Genomic DNA, 17,658 nt, shown 5'->3' on the forward strand with positions numbered 1-17,658 from the left:
GGTTAAACAACAGCGCCCTCTGCCTGCAGATCTCGTCAGTCCAGAGGGGTTGGCTCTGGATGCCAAGCGCAGGTTGATGTTTTGGGTCGACTCGAACACAGACGTGATAGAAAGCGCAAGCCTGGACGGCAGCAGGAGGCGGACCCTGTTCGACTCGGACCTGGTCAACCCGCGGGCCATCGTAGTTGTCTCATCCACCGGGTAAGACTTTTTATCCATCCTGTTTGTTTTAAGTTCTTTAGTTTGGAGAAAATTAAGATTAAAAAAGTTTGATATAACCTCAAGATCAGTTTCAGACAAAACAAACAAAAACAAAACAAGAACAAAGAGACTGAATGTATTAGAGAAGCACCGATCTGATATCAATATCTGTATCGGCCCCGATCACTTATCGGTGACAATGTTCCCAATCTATTCACTCTACTTCTATGCTTTATTATTTGTTTTACACTATATTTAGAACAACTAATGTCACTTTCTGGACCATTTCAAAGGTTTGTTGCAGTTTATTTTTGTCAGTTTATTTATTTATGTATTTGTTTTACTCCCAATTGCACTGAGTCACAAATTTTGACATGTTTGACCAAACTTGTGTGTTTAAGTGATCAAATAAATTTGTAATTTAGTACATTTGTGTCTGTGCTTTTAAAATAAAGAAAGTCAATTCAGCTGCTTTTCTGTATCAGTGTCAGCCGATACTAAACTTCAGATATCGGTGTCGAAAGTGAAAAAAGTGGATCGGTGCATTGTATACCCATACATTTACATTTTAAAATTATTTAATTATCTTTTTTGTTTGTTATTAGTTGAGTTCTGATGATAAAAATCTTCACACTTTATACTTTATGCTTCTTTGTTAGTCTTAGTTTAACTAAACCGTCTCATTTCATGAGCTGAACGCAATAATACACCATTATTTATTACTAATTTTGCTTTTTAAATAAAAAGTTGTGTTTGGAGGTTTAATCATCCAGAGCTGAGCGTCTCTCTTCTCAGAGGAGTGACTCATGCGTATGAGGGGCCGTTTAGGACAAAATTTACGTTTTGTCTCTCACACACTACCAAAAACTCTCGCATACTCCAAAAAAGTAGCCACGCACACTCCAAAAAATTACGTTTTGTCTCTCACACACTACCAAAAACTCTCGCATACTCCAAAAAAGTAGCCACGCACACTCCAAAAAATTACGTTTTGTCTCTCACACACTACCAAAAACTCTCGCATACTCCAAAAAAGTAGCCACGCACACTCCAAAAAATTACGTTTTGTCCCTCACACACTACCAAAAACTCACGCATACTCCAAAAAAATAGCCTCGCATACTCAAAAAAATTACGTTTTGTCTCTCACACACTACCAAAAACTCACGCATACTCCAAAAAAATAGCCTCGCATACTCAAAAAAATTACGTTTTGTCTCTCACACACTACCAAAAACTCTCGCATACTCAAAAAAATTACATTTTGTCTCTCACACACTACCAAAAACTCACGCATACTCAAAAAAATAGCCACGCACACTCAAAAATTACTCACGCACATTCAAAAAATACTCAAATTGCGTATACACACACTACTAAAATGTCACACACACACACACAAACGTTAACTTTCTCGCTCACATACACTACTATCAGCTCGCTCACATACACTGTACTAACAGCTCGCACATTCACAAACGTTAACTTTCTCGCTCACATACACTACTATCAGCTCGCTCACATACACTGTACTAACAGCTCGCACATTCACAAACGTTAACTTTCTCGCTCACATACACTACTACCAGCTCGCGCACATACACACAAACGTTAACTTTCTCGCACACATACACTGCTAACAGCTCGCACACACACAGACGTTTATCTCTCACATACACAAGACTAAAGTTGAACACACACACAGTACTAAGACTCGTTTTATGTATGTGTGAGAGCCAGACTTTTTATGAATGTGTGAGAGCGACACTCTTTATGAATGTGTGAGAGCGAGACTCTTTTTGAATGTGTGAGAGCGACACTCTTTTTGAATGTGTGAGAGTTGTCACGGAAGAGGCGGGGCATAATTTTTGGATCAAACTGCGCATGCGTAGATCCTAAACTATAAGTTTCGATTGTTGACTCACTGTATGTTCTATTACTTAGTATATTTGTGCTTTTAAATATATATAGAACGTTTAACTTTCTTGTAGATTAAATGTGCTATAGAAATAAATGAATCTGATTGATTGATTAAAAATAGCAAAATTGCTGTAGTACAATCTGTCCACTGGGTGCCAGTATTACAGGAATTATTAACCGGCGCCAACTAGTGCCGAAGAAGAAAGAGTTTGCTATACCGAACATGGCTAACTCTAATTCGAAACGAGAGAGAATTGGTCAGGCAGCTGCCATTTTAAACACCATTCTATCTTCTCCGGAGGTAACCAGCACTTTGACAGGCGCATTAAACGATTCAACGACTGCCCGCAGTGCTACAATCTGGCACCCAGTGGACAGATTGTACTACAGCAATTTTGCTATTTTTAATCAATCAATCAGATTCATTTATTTCTATAGCACATTTAATCTACAAGAAAGTTAAACGTTCTATATATATTTAAAAGCACAAATATACTAAGTAATAGAACATACAGTGAGTCAACAATCGAAACTTATAGTTTAGGATCTACGCATGCGCAGTTTGATCCAAAAATTATGCCCCGCCTCTTCCGTGACAACTCTCACACATTCAAAAAGAGTGTCGCTCTCACACATTCAAAAAGAGTCTCGCTCTCACACATTCAAAAAGAGTCTCGCTCTCACACATTCATAAAAAGTCTGGCTCTCACACATACATAAAACGAGTCTTAGTACTGTGTGTGTGTTCAACTTTAGTCTTGTGTATGTGAGAGATAAACGTCTGTGTGTGTGCGAGCTGTTAGCAGTGTATGTGTGCGAGAAAGTTAACGTTTGTGTGTATGTGCGCGAGCTGGTAGTAGTGTATGTGAGCGAGAAAGTTAACGTTTGTGAATGTGCGAGCTGTTAGTAGTGTGTATGTGAGCGAGCTGATAGTAGTGTATGTGAGCGAGAAAGTTAACGTTTGTGTGTGTGTGTGTGACATTTTAGTAGTGTGTGTATACGCAATTTGAGTATTTTTTGAATGTGCGTGAGTAATTTTTGAGTGTGCGTGGCTATTTTTTTGAGTATGCGTGAGTTTTTGGTAGTGTGTGAGAGACAAAATGTAATTTTTTTGAGTATGCGAGAGTTTTTGGTAGTGTGTGAGAGACAAAACGTAATTTTTTTGAGTATGCGAGGCTATTTTTTTGGAGTATGCGTGAGTTTTTGGTAGTGTGTGAGGGACAAAACGTAATTTTTTGGAGTGTGCGAGGCTATTTTTTTGGAGTATGCGAGAGTTTTTGGTAGTGTGTGAGAGACAAAACGTAATTTTTTGGAGTGTGCGTGGCTACTTTTTTGGAGTATGCGAGAGTTTTTGGTAGTGTGTGAGAGACAAAACGTAATTTTTTGGAGTGTGCGTGGCTACTTTTTTGGAGTATGCGAGAGTTTTTGGTAGTGTGTGAGAGACAAAACGTAATTTTTTGGAGTGTGCGTGGCTACTTTTTTGGAGTATGCGAGAGTTTTTGGTAGTGTGTGAGAGACAAAGCGTAAATTTTGTCCTAAACGGCCCCTCATACATGCGCAGCAGGGAACACACAGATCGGCTTTTTATTAAAAGCAGGAAATTTAACGCAAGCTGTGAGTCAACAAAGTCTGGATCCACGCAGAGCAGAAGGTTCTGCATTTTCTCGCTCCGTTGAGTCTTGTTGCGTCTGGTTTCTAGACATGAGTCTCTAAACTTAACATGATAAGAAACAGAAGGAAATCTACGAGCTGGAACCTCCTTTACCAAAATCATGTTTGCTGTATTATTTAATGCAGCTGTAAATTCTGCATCCTTAATGCGCTACATCTGCATTTGATCAAATTTCACACTGAGATGAGAGGAAGCAGAATAAAGGGGACATGCCACATGTCTTAGATTTTAATTTGTGTTACATTGCTAGTAGAGCTGACACGATTAATCATTAATCGTTAAATGAAATAGTTGGGTATATTTAGCCAAAACTGTACAAAAAATGTAAATATTTCACATTTAAGATGAAAAATATTAGTCTGTAAATATGTTCTACTCCTCAAGTGGCGGAAAATAAGAAAAACTTTTTCATCCAGTTATTAATTTGTCTCGGATAATAAAAAAAATCAAAATATTTTTCTCTACACTGTATTGAAAGGACTGAGCTTTTTTAGCTGCTAAACGGTCAAGTATTAAAAAAATGAAATGCTAATTTTATTATTTATAAAAGCAAATATAAATTGTTTTTTTAAGAGTTGGGTAACTTTTTGAAAAAAATACCTCTATTAGTATTCTTACTATACTGTATTTTTTAGTTTACTTGAGTAATTTTATTATGAAGTATTTCTTCTCTTACTTGAATAAAATTTCTGGATTTTCTACCCACTGAATGAAAAACAAACATGTTTTAACCAAACATTCACCACACAGACACACACCTGCAATTTTTGTTAAAGTTTTATAAGTTTTTAATTGATTTGAAAAATAAATGCAATTGCTTGATTTAGTTTTTTTTTGTTATTTATATGAATTATTGTCATTTTTGTCCTTAAAATAGCTACATTTCCACTTAACTTTATATTTTGGTCTGTCTGATTATGTAATTTTAAAATATTAAATGATTGATAATTTGATCAGTTACTCAGTACTTTTTACCAGATACTTTTTTACTCTTACGTCAGTAATTTCTTTGATGGCTACTGATTATTTTTACTTGAATCAAAATAAGTTGAAGTAGTTTTACTCTTACTTGAGTACAATTGTTGGAGACTTTAACCCACCTCTGATTTTCAATATTGATAAAATAATCTGCAGAATGTAAATCAAAATAATAGATTGAGTAACTGATTAGAATAATTTTAATAACATGTAATATTAATATGCTAATTTATATTAAAATAATTGTTTCCCAGCATTCAAACTGGTTTCTGCGCTGACTCTGACTCTCTACAGGAGTCTTTACTGGACCGACTGGAACCGAGAGGCGCCAAAGATCGAGACGTCCACTGTGGACGGTCAGGGCCGTAGAGTGGTTGTATCTGACGGCGTCGGGTTGCCGAACGCGCTGACCTACGACCTCTCTTCTGGGCAGATCTGCTGGGGCGATGCAGGTAAACATCCCAGGTGTGTTCTCTTCACTTCCTGAAAGCAGCATTGATCTGGAATCGATTCTGTTTTCGTCAGGCACCAAGCGTTTGGAGTGCATATCTCCAAACGGATCCGGCCGCAGGGTGATCAACTCTGACCTGAACTACCCGTTCAGCATGGTCTACCATAGCAACCACTTCTACTTCAGCGACTGGAGGAGGTAGCCATCTTTGATGACCTGTCGGTCTGTTTCTGTTACTGGTTAGTAACCACTGGGTCGTCACAGGGACGGCGTGATCGCAGTCGACAAAGACAGCAGCAAGTTCACCGACGAATATCTGCCTGAGCAGCGGTCTCACCTCTACGGCATCACCATAGCAACCACCCACTGTCTACCAGGTGAGATGGGATGGAGAGTCTTCAAGTAGCATTTTTATTGACTTTCCTAAAATAAATGTAGATCTAGATCAAACACAAATGGTTTTATCTGGACAAGAGATCAGCAGATTTTATAACCCTGATAAATCAGCCGATCTTCTCTACACTGCAAAAACACAAAATATTACCAAGACTTTTAGTCTAGTTTCTAGTGAAAATATCTTAATATTCTTGAAATAAGACAAAACTAACTTATAAATAACTTTTCAGTAAGATATAAAAGCTTGTTTCAAGTAAATAATTCATTAAAATTGATGAGAAAGTTCTAGTTCACTGGCAGATTATTTCACTTATAACAAGACATTTTTCTCATGTAAGTGAATTTATCTGCCAGTGAAACTAGAACTTTTTCTTCAATACTAAGTATTTACTTACTTAAAACAAGCTAATATATCTTGCTGAACGGTTTCTTGTTAGTTTTGTCCTATTTCAACGTACCAAGATATTTGCACTAGAAACTAAACCAAATATACTTGGTAAGATTTTGTGTTTTTGCAGTGAAAGGTATAAAAGTCAGCCTCTGTCTGTTTCTCAACAGACTCACGTCTGCACGTTTTCAGTTAATAATTAAGTTTAATAACATCAGCAACTTTTTGCCACATTTAGCCAAATTTCAGACAGAAAATCAGTACTGGCCAAATTTGTTATCGACCAAAAAGCTGCAATCAGTTCAACTCCAGATGCAACATGGCTCTTCAAAACAAAACAGCTTGTTTTTATTTAAAATAAAGAAATATATTGATATATTAACATCCTTCATGTGTATAGTCACCTTTAAATGTAAAACAATGCTCAATTCTTTAGCACCGCTCATAAAAGAGTCAAGATCCATCTGGCCTGCACGGCGACTGTCCTGACTCACAGTGTGTGAACCGAGCAGCCATAATTACACCGTCGCTGACGACCCTCTGCCTGTACTTTGACTGGGTCATCATGTCTGACTTGTTAATGAGTGCAGATGTCCTCAGGGCTGTTTTTCAAACACCTTCATAGTGCGACGCAGCCTCTCTAAACACAGGATAATCCCCAAATTGGCACCCTGGCAGATGTCGCACATCTGCACAGCACCAATCCCGATGATGTCTGCCGCTCCCTTCAAAGGCGGCTGATGACAGCTCTACAGCACTCATGCTAGGTGTTTGGGTTAGGGGAGACTTTAAAGCCGCCGTTAGCCGCTATTCTGTTATAAATGTGCTGCAAGACTTTGTCGATATTCAGCTGATGTAACAAACAAAAAGAGACAATTTCACAATTGTATTGTTTCCATCAATTACAAAATTAAATTAAAATCACACGTGAATAGGTTTGTTCAGAAGTCTTTAAAAACTGTCACATCATCCTCCTACTACTTCCTGTTGTCTTCTTTGTCGTTTCCAACAGTAGCAACATACGGTTACTGATCATGTGACTTGTGATTCAAAAAAAGTGTTTTCACTGCAGTTTAGTAAATATGCTAATTTGAATATAGACAAAACACCACCTTATCCACCCCATTTTTCGCTAGTGTTTAGCAAAAATATATTTTTTAAATTGGCGCATTTCCATTGGCAAATTAATTTTCATATTTCTAATTTGCACAATAATATGGTAAATGGAAATACTGCTTGTGTTGATTATGTCAACACACCAGCTGTATTTCTAATACAGCTGGTGTGTGCAAAACTTCAACAAAATATTCAACTAATTTTGAAAAAACACAGTTGTATTGTTTCTATTAAATGCAAAATTAAATTAACATTATGTGAATAAATTTGTTCAGAAGATAAGTCATTAAGTCACGCAGTCATCCTACTACTACTTCCTGTTGTCTTTTTTGTCGTTTCTGTCAGTAGCAACATTTAGTTGTTGATCATGTGACTCATGATTTTAAAAATGTTTCCATTGCAGTTTTGCGAAATACACTAATTTCAATATAGACAAAACACCACTTCACCCTAGCACAAAAACATTTTAGCAAAAAACGTGAGGTTTTTTTTCAAAATTGCCGTGTTTCCATTGAGCAGATTTATTTTTACATTCCCAATTTCCACACTTATTTGGTCAACGGAAACGCAGCTGTTGCTTAATACGTCAACACATTGAAAACTCGTTCACTAAAGGGAACAGAGGCACTAAAAACATTCAGATTTACACAGGAAGGGAAACCTGACTTCCTCCTCTGGCTCATTAGACGTCATGGAACTAATCTTCTGCTCTCGTTTCACAGGGAGCCTCTAACGAAGGACCAGCAGTCCTTTGGTGCTACAGTCGCTGGATGGAAGCAAGAGTTACAACCCTCACTGTCCTCACCCTCAAAATATAACCCAAAGTAAATGTTTTGTAAATTTTTTTATACCTAATTTTTTTCTACTGTTTTGAGTTATTTTGTTTTCTATCAAAGCTACAGAACAAAAGATTTTAAAAGTTTTTCACAAGTGTTTTTCTATCACTTAAAGGGAAGTAAAAAAGTTGGAAGCAGTTAATCAATTTTGAATTTCACTATATTGGTGTAAAACGTTGATGCTGGTTTGTGCCGCTATCATTTTAAAGAAATTAATAAATGTTTCCAGATGTCATCGAAGGTTAACAGAATTGAGCAAATTTAGTCTCAATCAGCTGTGCTACAAATATTCAAGCCACACAAACATAGCACAATTAATTTATAGGAGATTTGTTAGTCTTAAAAATTATAGCGGCACAAACTAAAACGTTTGACACCAATTTAGTTCTGCAGTAGGTATGATTCCTGCTGTCTTAATTTAGAATAAATTTTGGTCGATAGCTGGTTAGCCGTTAGCTTTAGCGACTTATTCTAAATACAATGCAGATCGTTATCTACTACATGTAAGATATTGACTGCTTTTAACTCAACAGAAGCTGGAAAACAGAACAGTAACAGCATCAGGGTTTTTCTGCATACAGTTTCTGTTTCATGCAACTTCAGTGACTTTTTAAGTAATTTGTGTTCTTTCTTATTAATAATTATTTGGATTCAGCAGTATTAGTATTGCTCCAGAGCCAGGAGATGGCAAATTCAGCTGCATGTCGCCAAGAACTACAAGAAATGTTGGTTTTATGTAGAGTTATTATTTCTTTGTGTTAGCTTCAGTTTAAAAAAACTGCAGCTTAGACGAAGCGCTTGAATCTGCGGTTCGGACATAAATGGTGCTAATCGGACTGATGCCAGCAGCAAACCTGTATTAATAATAAAATACATTTCTGAAACAAAAGCAGCACAACCCACAGATTGCAGCAGCTGCAGTCCTGGATTCCCCACAGGAGAAATGTTGTTTTATTTTGCTGAATATTTTGACATTTTTAAACCCATCCATCCATTTTCTGTTCACCCTTTGTCCCTAACGGGGTCAGGAGGGTTGCTGGTGTCTGTCTCCAGCTACGTTCCAGGCGAGAGGCGGGGTTCACCCTGGACAGGTCGCCAGGCAACACAGAGACATACAGGACAAACAACCGTGCACACACACTCACACCTAGGGAGAATTTAGAGAGACCAATTAACCTGGCAGTCATGTTTTTGGACTGTGGGAGGAAGCCGGAGTACCCGGAGAGAACCCACGCATGCACAGGGAGAACACGGGAATCGAACCCAGGACCCTCTTGCTGCAAGGCAACAGCTCTACCAACTGCGCAGCCCACATTTTAAACCTTTTCTTGTTAACGAGATGTGATATTTATATCAATAAAATGTGATTTGATACAAGTTTTTTTTTTGCTGTTGTATAAATCACATTCTGTGATTTTAGCCTCAAAATGAACATTTATTCAAAAAAAAAAAAAAAATAGCAGAGTTCAACACAATCCTCCACTTTTGAGGAATTTCATTTCTTTACCAGAACTACAACAACAGTTTCCCTTCTTTAAGAAAACAAATCTTTGCCTCTGAAACTTGGATCTTTGCTCAGTTTGTCCAAATTGGCCCATCTCATGCAACAACTGAAAAAAAAACCCCATTTCCTTCAGATGTCTTTGAACAAAAAAAGTTGCTTTTCTCTGCAAATCAACTCCAGCGACCTTGGCCTCTCATCTGCCGACCTTGCCCAGCCGGTGGTCCGTCTTGGGGTCGGCTATGATGGCCTGGACGGCGACGATGGCCTCGTTGATCTTCGTCTGCAGCTCCCGCAGCTCCTCGATGTGCAGCAGGCGCAGAATCTGGGCCGCTTCATTCAGGGTCGCGTCTGCCGGGGGGAAAAGAGGAGGAATATCGATACCGCGCGCGTTTGAAACCAAAACAAAAAAAAAACAAAACGAGAGGTTTAACCTCACTCACCTCCAGTGTCGAAACCCAGAATGTGTTTATCCAAAGCAACCGGAACACCCTGCAAAGAACCACAGAACGTTTTTAGTTTTAAATCAGAGTTCAGATGTTCACGCATGTCCTCAGCTCACCTCTCTGTTCTGGTTGGCCTTAGTGATGGCCTCTGGTGAAAGTCTCTCCTGGATCAGGATACGGATGGCCTGCCAAGAACAGGAAGATGCACTGATTAGAGAGCATTGCTGCAATTCCTAATAAGGAAATCAAACTCAACCACTTAATTCTTCTGACTTGGAATTTTAAAAAACTTACAATCTCCATAAAAAAGCTATCTCAAATTAAGGCCTTAAATTCACTGAAAAACAATAAGTTGACTTTAAATATGTTAATCAGAGGTCTTAAATTTGGTGGCAGGACTTTTTAATCTCATAATCTACCAGAGTTATGTAGTAACTACTTACTTTTACTCAATTAAATGTATTTTTAGGAATAGTTTTAATACAGCGTACACTTTTACTTGAGTGAAATTCTGGATTTTCTACCCACTGAATGAAAAACAAACCAAACATGACACACACCTGCAGTTTCAAGTAAAGTTTTATACGTTTTTTATTGAAAGAAACTGATTTCTTTTGCCTGAGTTTTTTTTTTTTTTGCTTATATGAATTATTGTCATTAAAATACCAACATTTCCACTAAACTATATTTTGGTCCATCTAATGACACAATTTTTAAATATTAAATGAAAATTTGAGTAGACTTTTTATTCTTGAGTAATTTCTTGACTTTTACTTGAGTAGAAATAAGTTCAAGTAGTGCTACTCTACCCACCTCTGTAATCTATGTAGTTTTCTTTTTCTCTTGCAGTTGTGCTACTTTGTGTGGGTCTATCCATTAAATCCCCCCAAAATACAGATTGTAGCAGATTCATGTGGATGACATCACTCTCTTCTCACCTTTAGCATGACCAGGTAATCGTCATGCCGCTGTATTTTGAGGATGTTGGCCAATGCTGTGACTCCTGCTTTAAAATCTGGGGAGTTACCTAAAAGAATAAGAAAAACAAACATTATAATTAACTGAAACAGTGAACGGAAAACAGAGTTGAGGGGTTTACTTACTGTCGAGGTTGACGAGAGGATCCACGGCTTTATCGCTGTTAGCAGACGTGTCCAGCGGCTGACAGTTCTTATACTTTTCAACTGCATAACGAAAGAAAATAAGTTGTGTTGCACCGCCATCTAGTGGTCATCTTCAGTATTTCACCTGAGGAAAACTTGGGACGGATTTATTTCTACTGCCTTCAAAATGTTAGCATTTAAAAATGAAAAGTATTGTTTTGAGGTGAGTTTATAATCTGGTGCTTTTGTTTTAATATCCTGTAAATGCAAAAGTAAATAATTTTTAAGGACGGGCTGAAAACAGCCGGTAAAGAAACAAATGTTTGTACACATTAGCTTCAGTGTGTGATGGTCATTGTAGGTAGAAAAAAAAGGAGTAAAGCTCCAGAAAACACAACAATTTTTTAGACTAATCTTAGAATTTTTATTAAAAAACAATGTGGAAATTTCTGAGTTTGAAAAGACAAAAATTTGCAAAAAATAAAATAAATTCTAGGAAATTGTGACAAACTAAACTGTTTTTAAATTAATCTAAAATAATTTTTAAGTTCTTTCTACCAAATTTTCAACATCTCAAAATCTGAAACTTTCTTTGATTTCTTTCTAGAAAATGTTCTACTCCTTTTTTTCTATCTACAATGGCGCTAATACATCGTTGAATAAGTGTAGTAATTGTTGAAAATAAAGTTATGTACAAAAACATGAAGAATTATGTTTTATTTACTTCACTTTTTTGTGACTTCAGCTCTTTAATTTGGTTATTTTAAATCCACTGCAGGTGCTAAATTCGTCCAGGAAGTTTTATGAATCAGACCTGTCTGTAAAAAATGTTGCTTGATCAAATAAAATCAGATATATTTTCTATCTGCTGTATGTCTTACCATTGTCTCCATATTCGTAGCGTACAGCCAGACCCAGCAGCCAGTCCAGGGCCTCCTTCTTCTCCTGAACTCCAAAGGGACAGTTCAGATCCTGCAGGTACTACAGAAACACAAGCAGAAAGCTTAAACACAGGTCATGGTGTCCAGATTGTCCAGAGATCTGGACAGTCTCACCTTCTCATAAGCTTTGGGCCAGTCTGAACTGGGAATGTTCCTGAGGTTGCCTCTGTCCTCGATCTTATAGTGTCGGATCTTCTGGTCCTCCAGCCACACGACGCAGTTCCTGAACTGGGTTTCATCTGAGTCAAAATGTGACCATTAGTACAGAAATGAGTTGGTGCCTTTAATAAAATCATACCAGAAATCTTCATTAAGAGCCTTTAATACGTTTTGAATAAGAATATTAAAGTTTACTAACAGTAGTAAATATATTTGCTTAAATAGGAAGCATTAAACTGCATTGATATTAATTTAAAGCGTATAATGCCTCCATATATTCCTATTTTTAGTCTGGCAATTCACTGTTTCCTTATGGCGACACGGTTCAGAATACGTACGCACGTCAGCTAGCTCCGTGAAAACCTGAACGAAACCGGCTAATCAGTCACTTTTCTCCCTCACCTGAGCATTCAAATCCGTTCGGGTCGTGATAGTCTAGCGCAGTCAGTTTCCTGCGAAACATTTCAGAACAAATACTTTGCGCAAAATCTCCGCTTTTCTTATTTAGAGACTGTGGACTTGTGCGGCTACTGCTCTGCTAACGTCTTGTGTATAGCAGTGCGCATGCGCCCACGTCGGACCCTACTAGTTCTTAACTGACCTTTCAAAATAAAATCCTTAACGCCGAAGAAGGAAATTTAAATATCGTCACTTTTCTAAAATAGTAGCCTTAATTATTTTTTGATAACTTTTTTTTATCTAAACAATTTTTCGTAAAGATGTGGGGGGTTTTGCATAAAAAGACAAAACATTATTTTGTAAAAAAAAAAACCCCAAAAAAACCGTACTGCTCTACTTTCCATCAAATACGAGCGTCATAGAGAGCATTACAACTCTCTTCATATTTTTTATTAACTCTTTTATTGAAAAGTTGTGACTTTTTTAAATAGACATTTGTCTTGAGAAATTTCAACTTTATTCTGAAAAATACGACTTCCTTCCTTCTTGATAATTCCCATTTTTCCTTTATTCTTTAACTTTTTAAATTTCTACTAGCACTATTGTGGCATTTTTTCCTTTTTTAAAAAAAACATTTCTACTTTGTTCTCAATATGTTTTATGGGTTTTTGTTCTTGAAAAGTGATTTTGAGTTTATTTTTTCCTTCTTATCTCAATAGTAATTTACAAACAGGTAAAGAACCAAAATTATTTACCTTATTTTCTTTCCTATGTCTCTAATACTTAGAGAGTCAATATTTGATTTGTGAGAAATTACTTACACCACATTTAAATTTGCTAAAATGCAGAATATGTTTTTAGTCTACTGACAATTACAATTACTTCTAATTACTAAAGTTTTACAGAGATGCCTCTCATAACAGTCAGTAAAAATTAGACTTAGTCTTTGAAAAAAAACCCAGGTTTATTAAACATCAGGTTTTACAAATGAATGAAACAATTTAAGATGAGAAAACACAAAATAAAGATCCATCTCTCAGAGTGTGAGAGGGCGTTCAGAAAGGCCTCATGCGCGTGTTGAGGGGCGGCGCTCTGTTGGGCGGCGTGATGGCTATATCCAGGTAGTCTCCGATCTGGAAACGCTGAGACTGCAGCGTCATGGCGTCATCCAGGCCTTTCCTCCCAGACACAGTGCTGCCAATCTCCTTCAACCTGAAAGTGATCAGTTAAGATCAATTACCTGCTATTCCTCTGATCAACCTGTCTAGTCAGCACAGATTTGTAGAGTTAGACTTACTTGTACATCTTTACTCTCAGATCAGGGAAGACAATGGCGAAACTGAAGTGAGTCCCCTTTTTCCTGGCTTCTGGATACACTTCCTTTACTAAACTGGTAAGCTCCTTCAATGTAGCATCCATCCTGCAACACATACAGTCAACAGTTCAGCTCCATTTCCATTTCTGTGACAAGTAAATACAGACAAGCCAACAAAATGTTACCATGTGTATATCTGGAGCTCACTGGAGGGCACATTGCCCCGAGCAAATTCGTCTGATCTGTGGTGTCGCCCACTGTTGGTGGTAAATACTCGCAGGAGAAGGGGGCAAGTCTGCAGCAAACGAGAAAATCAAGCATAACTTTTAACACAAGCAGTGCAGAAACAGTCCAAAAGTATTCTACACAATCAAATGAGCTTATAAATACTTGTTAGTGTTTCAAATTTACTTTAATAAACACCGTTTGTCTTTAAATAATGTTTTTGACAGGGATCAACGCAACATCTACACAATCAATCCATCAGGACTGCCATCTAGTGGCAAAACCAAGTTACTACAACGCAACCTTTTAGTGAGGGACAGATAATACTTAAAAACATTTATAATCGTGCTTACATGTAAAAGGTGACAAATGAAACATGATTATATGCATTAATATGTTAATTTATTCCTGTGCAATGAGGGAAATTATTGATGTTGATGTCAAAATACACCAATAACTTACAAAAGCTAATAAAGGACAGAATTTATTAGTGCGTAGCTGGCAGGTCTCATTAAAAGTACAACCGTGTATTAGGGTCATTGCAGATAGAAAAAAAAACTCAGACTTTTTCTAGAAATTTTTGTTACTAATTCCTGAGTTTCAAAAGTAGAATATTTTTTACAATAAATTGATATTTTTCTTACATCTTATCAGCACTAGTTCAATCAAAACCACTAACAATAGTCAAACTTGCTCATGTGTAGTAACACATGGTGGTGGCAGCATCATGATGAGGGGCTGTTTCATTGAGCAGGGACAGGTTAGATGGATTGTATTATTTAGAGCCCAATACTGTTAAAAGTAGATTTGGATTGTATTATTCTAAAATGGACTAAAATCCTTTAAAATACAGCCTAAAGTAATACATAAATAAATATTTATGAGTTTTGAAAAGAGCAATATTAGTATGCTTTCTTTTTGGTTAAAAAACCAAAATGTTTAGTCAACTCTGGATTAGATTATTCTATATATAAATCATAATATTAAAAGCAAAGTTTAACTTCTGATAAAAGTGTTTTGTAATATTTTAAAAATTGCCACATGTGGCATTACAAGCATCCCGTTTAATGTTTGCCTAAAATGTCTAAAGGTTTCACAAATGAAAGATTATATAAGTATTTCAGAGCTGAACCAGAAATCAGAATCAGATCCACTAAAACAGGCGGAATAGCCCTTTACCAAAAAGCCCCTGGCTTCAGCGTCGGGCATAAAATATATTTAACAACCTGCTTGATTCTAATTTTCATTTAAAAATAGTGCAAATATAGACTTTCGAGAAGAAAGTTACAACACTACATGACATAAAATCTACATATTTTTAAAGATAAACATAAAATTAAACATCTTTTAATGCTCACGCTGGATAGCCATTAGCTAGTAAAGCATTAGCTAGCGCGACACGTTGATTTTTCGTTATTTACCAGTTTTTCCCCCCCGTGACTATTAAATAGCTTAACATTACCACAGCAAATTTTCACACAATTTAACTACTGTGATGCATTTGATCTAATATTACAAATACCGTTCAATAGTTTGCTTTCTGATATTAGCATCACATGCTAACTAGGTTAGCTCGGGGTACAGAAGTAAAACAAGCAGCAGGAGTAAAATCCTGTTATTTACCTTTTCCCGATCGATGGGTTTCTCTGGCTCCTTCTTTATTTCCTCCTGTGTAATCCGCGATTCAAGCGCCATTGTTATTTATTAATAATACAGTCACACAACGAAGTCCGCCTCCGTGCTCTTTTCGTAGCTACAGCAACGAACAAGGTGGTGAGAGACTTCTTCTTGACTTTATTAGCGGTTGGCAAACAACGTTCTGTTGCTCACTACCGCCACCAGCTGGTGAGGTTTGCGGATCAGAATGGAAATGTATTTCAAATTTGCTTCAAAATATATATTAAACTCATTAATCCTGTCGCTAGCAATAAATATTGATAACAAAAACTGTAAGCCATGTTCGATTTTCTTCTACTTTGCAACTGTGCAGTCAATTAAATAAAATTTGTGACACAAGGTGGGAAAGTTCAAGTAGAGATGCACCGATCACATATCTGTATCTGTCCCAAAATTGAAAAATATGTATATATATTGGGTATGAGTGACAGTATGCCTAATCCATAAGGGCAGATCTGTTCTGTCTAATTCTATGCTTTGGGCTCTGAGAGACATCATGCATTATTATTTATTACATTTAGAAATCCTAATTAGACTTTCTGAACCATTTGAAAGAAAGAATGTTGTTTCTGTGATGACAGGAAACATCTCAGTGGTTTAGATGTTCTTTCTCATTATCCAGAATGTTTATAAATCACCTAACACTCTTGTAGCTTGTTAGATTTTCAGTTTTTGTAGAAACTGCATCTTAGTGTCAACCAGCCAAGCCTTCCTACAGAAAGCTCCCATTCAGTCACATGCTTCACTCCTGCTCACTCATTAAACTGTCTGTGGGTGAGTGTGTGTGTAATTCCTGTCAACATATATGTGAGTGTATGTTTGCACAGTATGTGATGGTACAGTGTGTGGTTGTTTGTGTTCTTCCTGACAGTGCCGCTCTCTGTTCTGGCTGATCAGAGCCCAGAAACGTCTCTACTCTTTCACCCTGATTCCCACATTTCCACTCACACACCAGACTGAAACGATCCTCCGAGCTTTTCTCAGCCGTTTCTGCTCCGGACTTGATAGAAAGATCGAACAGTGGCTCTTTGAGTCTCTGACACTGATACCCATTCAACGAAGCAGGGCCTTGTATTAACACAAATTCTATCACAAAAGGGTTTTATTGAGATTTTAGGTGATAAACCAACTTAAAGTGGCTCTTTTTGACCTACATACAAGCAAAAACATATCACCAAAGAATACCTAACTACTCTGCAGTGCAGTTTAGTCTACAAAAGTAGGGATGGACAGTATGGATTTAAAGTTTTATCACAATATATTGTGTGACAATAAAAACCATTCATTTATTCATTCTTTATCGCTCCACAAACACAAATACTGTTCTTGAAAAACATTCCCGTTTACAATTAGCTTCTTTAAAACACCATTTACATGAAGAAGTATGATTTATATCACTGAACTGCGCACAATAGCTGCATTTAATCATATTTTAAATGTATTTACATTTATTGACACTCATTGAACAAATAGTAGAGAAATTAGTACAACTGAGACAACGATAAATCAAAATTCTCATCACGATAAATGATAAACGATACGATAAATTCCCAACCATAATTAAGGACATTCCTAATTTCACCATTCTCAGATCTTTATTTCCTAGATTGCGTCTCTGTCTTAAATTTAGCGTCTTCCGAAGTCTTTATTCGACTTCCGAGAGAATCCACAAGGTCGAAGCGAGGAAGTCTCTTTTTGCTCCCACACTTCCACAAACTGTGGGAAAAGCTCATCAGTCCCAGTCATCTGCCGCACACAGAGCCGCTCTGTCCGGATCGCCGGCCGCTGCCAAGACGTAACTCTGATCTGAGAAGCTCTTCTTCCGACTCTCTCGCTGGGTCCAGTTACGGTCCCAACAATCACACACAGATACACTTTCCCACACACACACCTACACACCACAATGCCACTTTGTTCTCTCAGCCCTGCAAACT

General features: G+C 37.1%; 3 protein-coding genes across 3 annotated transcripts in view; 1 reads left to right on the forward strand and 2 right to left on the reverse strand.

Moving 5' to 3' along the window:
* The window catches only part of LOC116715893 (nidogen-2-like), a 50,184-nt gene extending 41,286 nt beyond the window's left edge, over nt 1-8,898 (forward strand). The window contains 5 exon segments of the mRNA XM_032556604.1: nt 30-201; nt 5,066-5,223; nt 5,297-5,420; nt 5,487-5,599; nt 7,845-8,898. Coding sequence (XP_032412495.1) covers nt 30-201; nt 5,066-5,223; nt 5,297-5,420; nt 5,487-5,599; nt 7,845-7,855 — 578 coding nt within the window. The 3' untranslated portion in view covers nt 7,856-8,898.
* A 457-nt stretch (nt 8,899-9,355) lies between these two features.
* On the reverse strand, nt 9,356-12,685 carry LOC116715928 (RNA transcription, translation and transport factor protein-like). Its single transcript, XM_032556695.1, has 8 exons — nt 12,511-12,685; nt 12,064-12,188; nt 11,890-11,989; nt 11,009-11,089; nt 10,844-10,932; nt 10,022-10,090; nt 9,903-9,951; nt 9,356-9,810 (listed from the first exon to the last, which is right to left on the reverse strand). Exons 1-8 carry the CDS (start codon nt 12,569-12,571, stop codon nt 9,656-9,658), a joined length of 729 nt encoding a protein of 242 aa, XP_032412586.1. The 5' UTR covers nt 12,572-12,685; the 3' UTR covers nt 9,356-9,655.
* Nucleotides 12,686-13,450: 765 nt separating this feature from the next.
* On the reverse strand, nt 13,451-15,848 carry LOC116715941 (histone deacetylase complex subunit SAP18). Its single transcript, XM_032556717.1, has 4 exons — nt 15,671-15,848; nt 14,008-14,117; nt 13,805-13,927; nt 13,451-13,719 (listed from the first exon to the last, which is right to left on the reverse strand). Exons 1-4 carry the CDS (start codon nt 15,740-15,742, stop codon nt 13,563-13,565), a joined length of 462 nt encoding a protein of 153 aa, XP_032412608.1. The 5' UTR covers nt 15,743-15,848; the 3' UTR covers nt 13,451-13,562.
* Nucleotides 15,849-17,658: the final 1,810 nt, after the last annotated feature.

Source organism: Xiphophorus hellerii, chromosome 24 (genome assembly GCF_003331165.1).
Source record: "Xiphophorus hellerii strain 12219 chromosome 24, Xiphophorus_hellerii-4.1, whole genome shotgun sequence".
In the NCBI taxonomy this organism is placed as follows: Eukaryota; Metazoa; Chordata; class Actinopteri; order Cyprinodontiformes; family Poeciliidae; genus Xiphophorus; species Xiphophorus hellerii.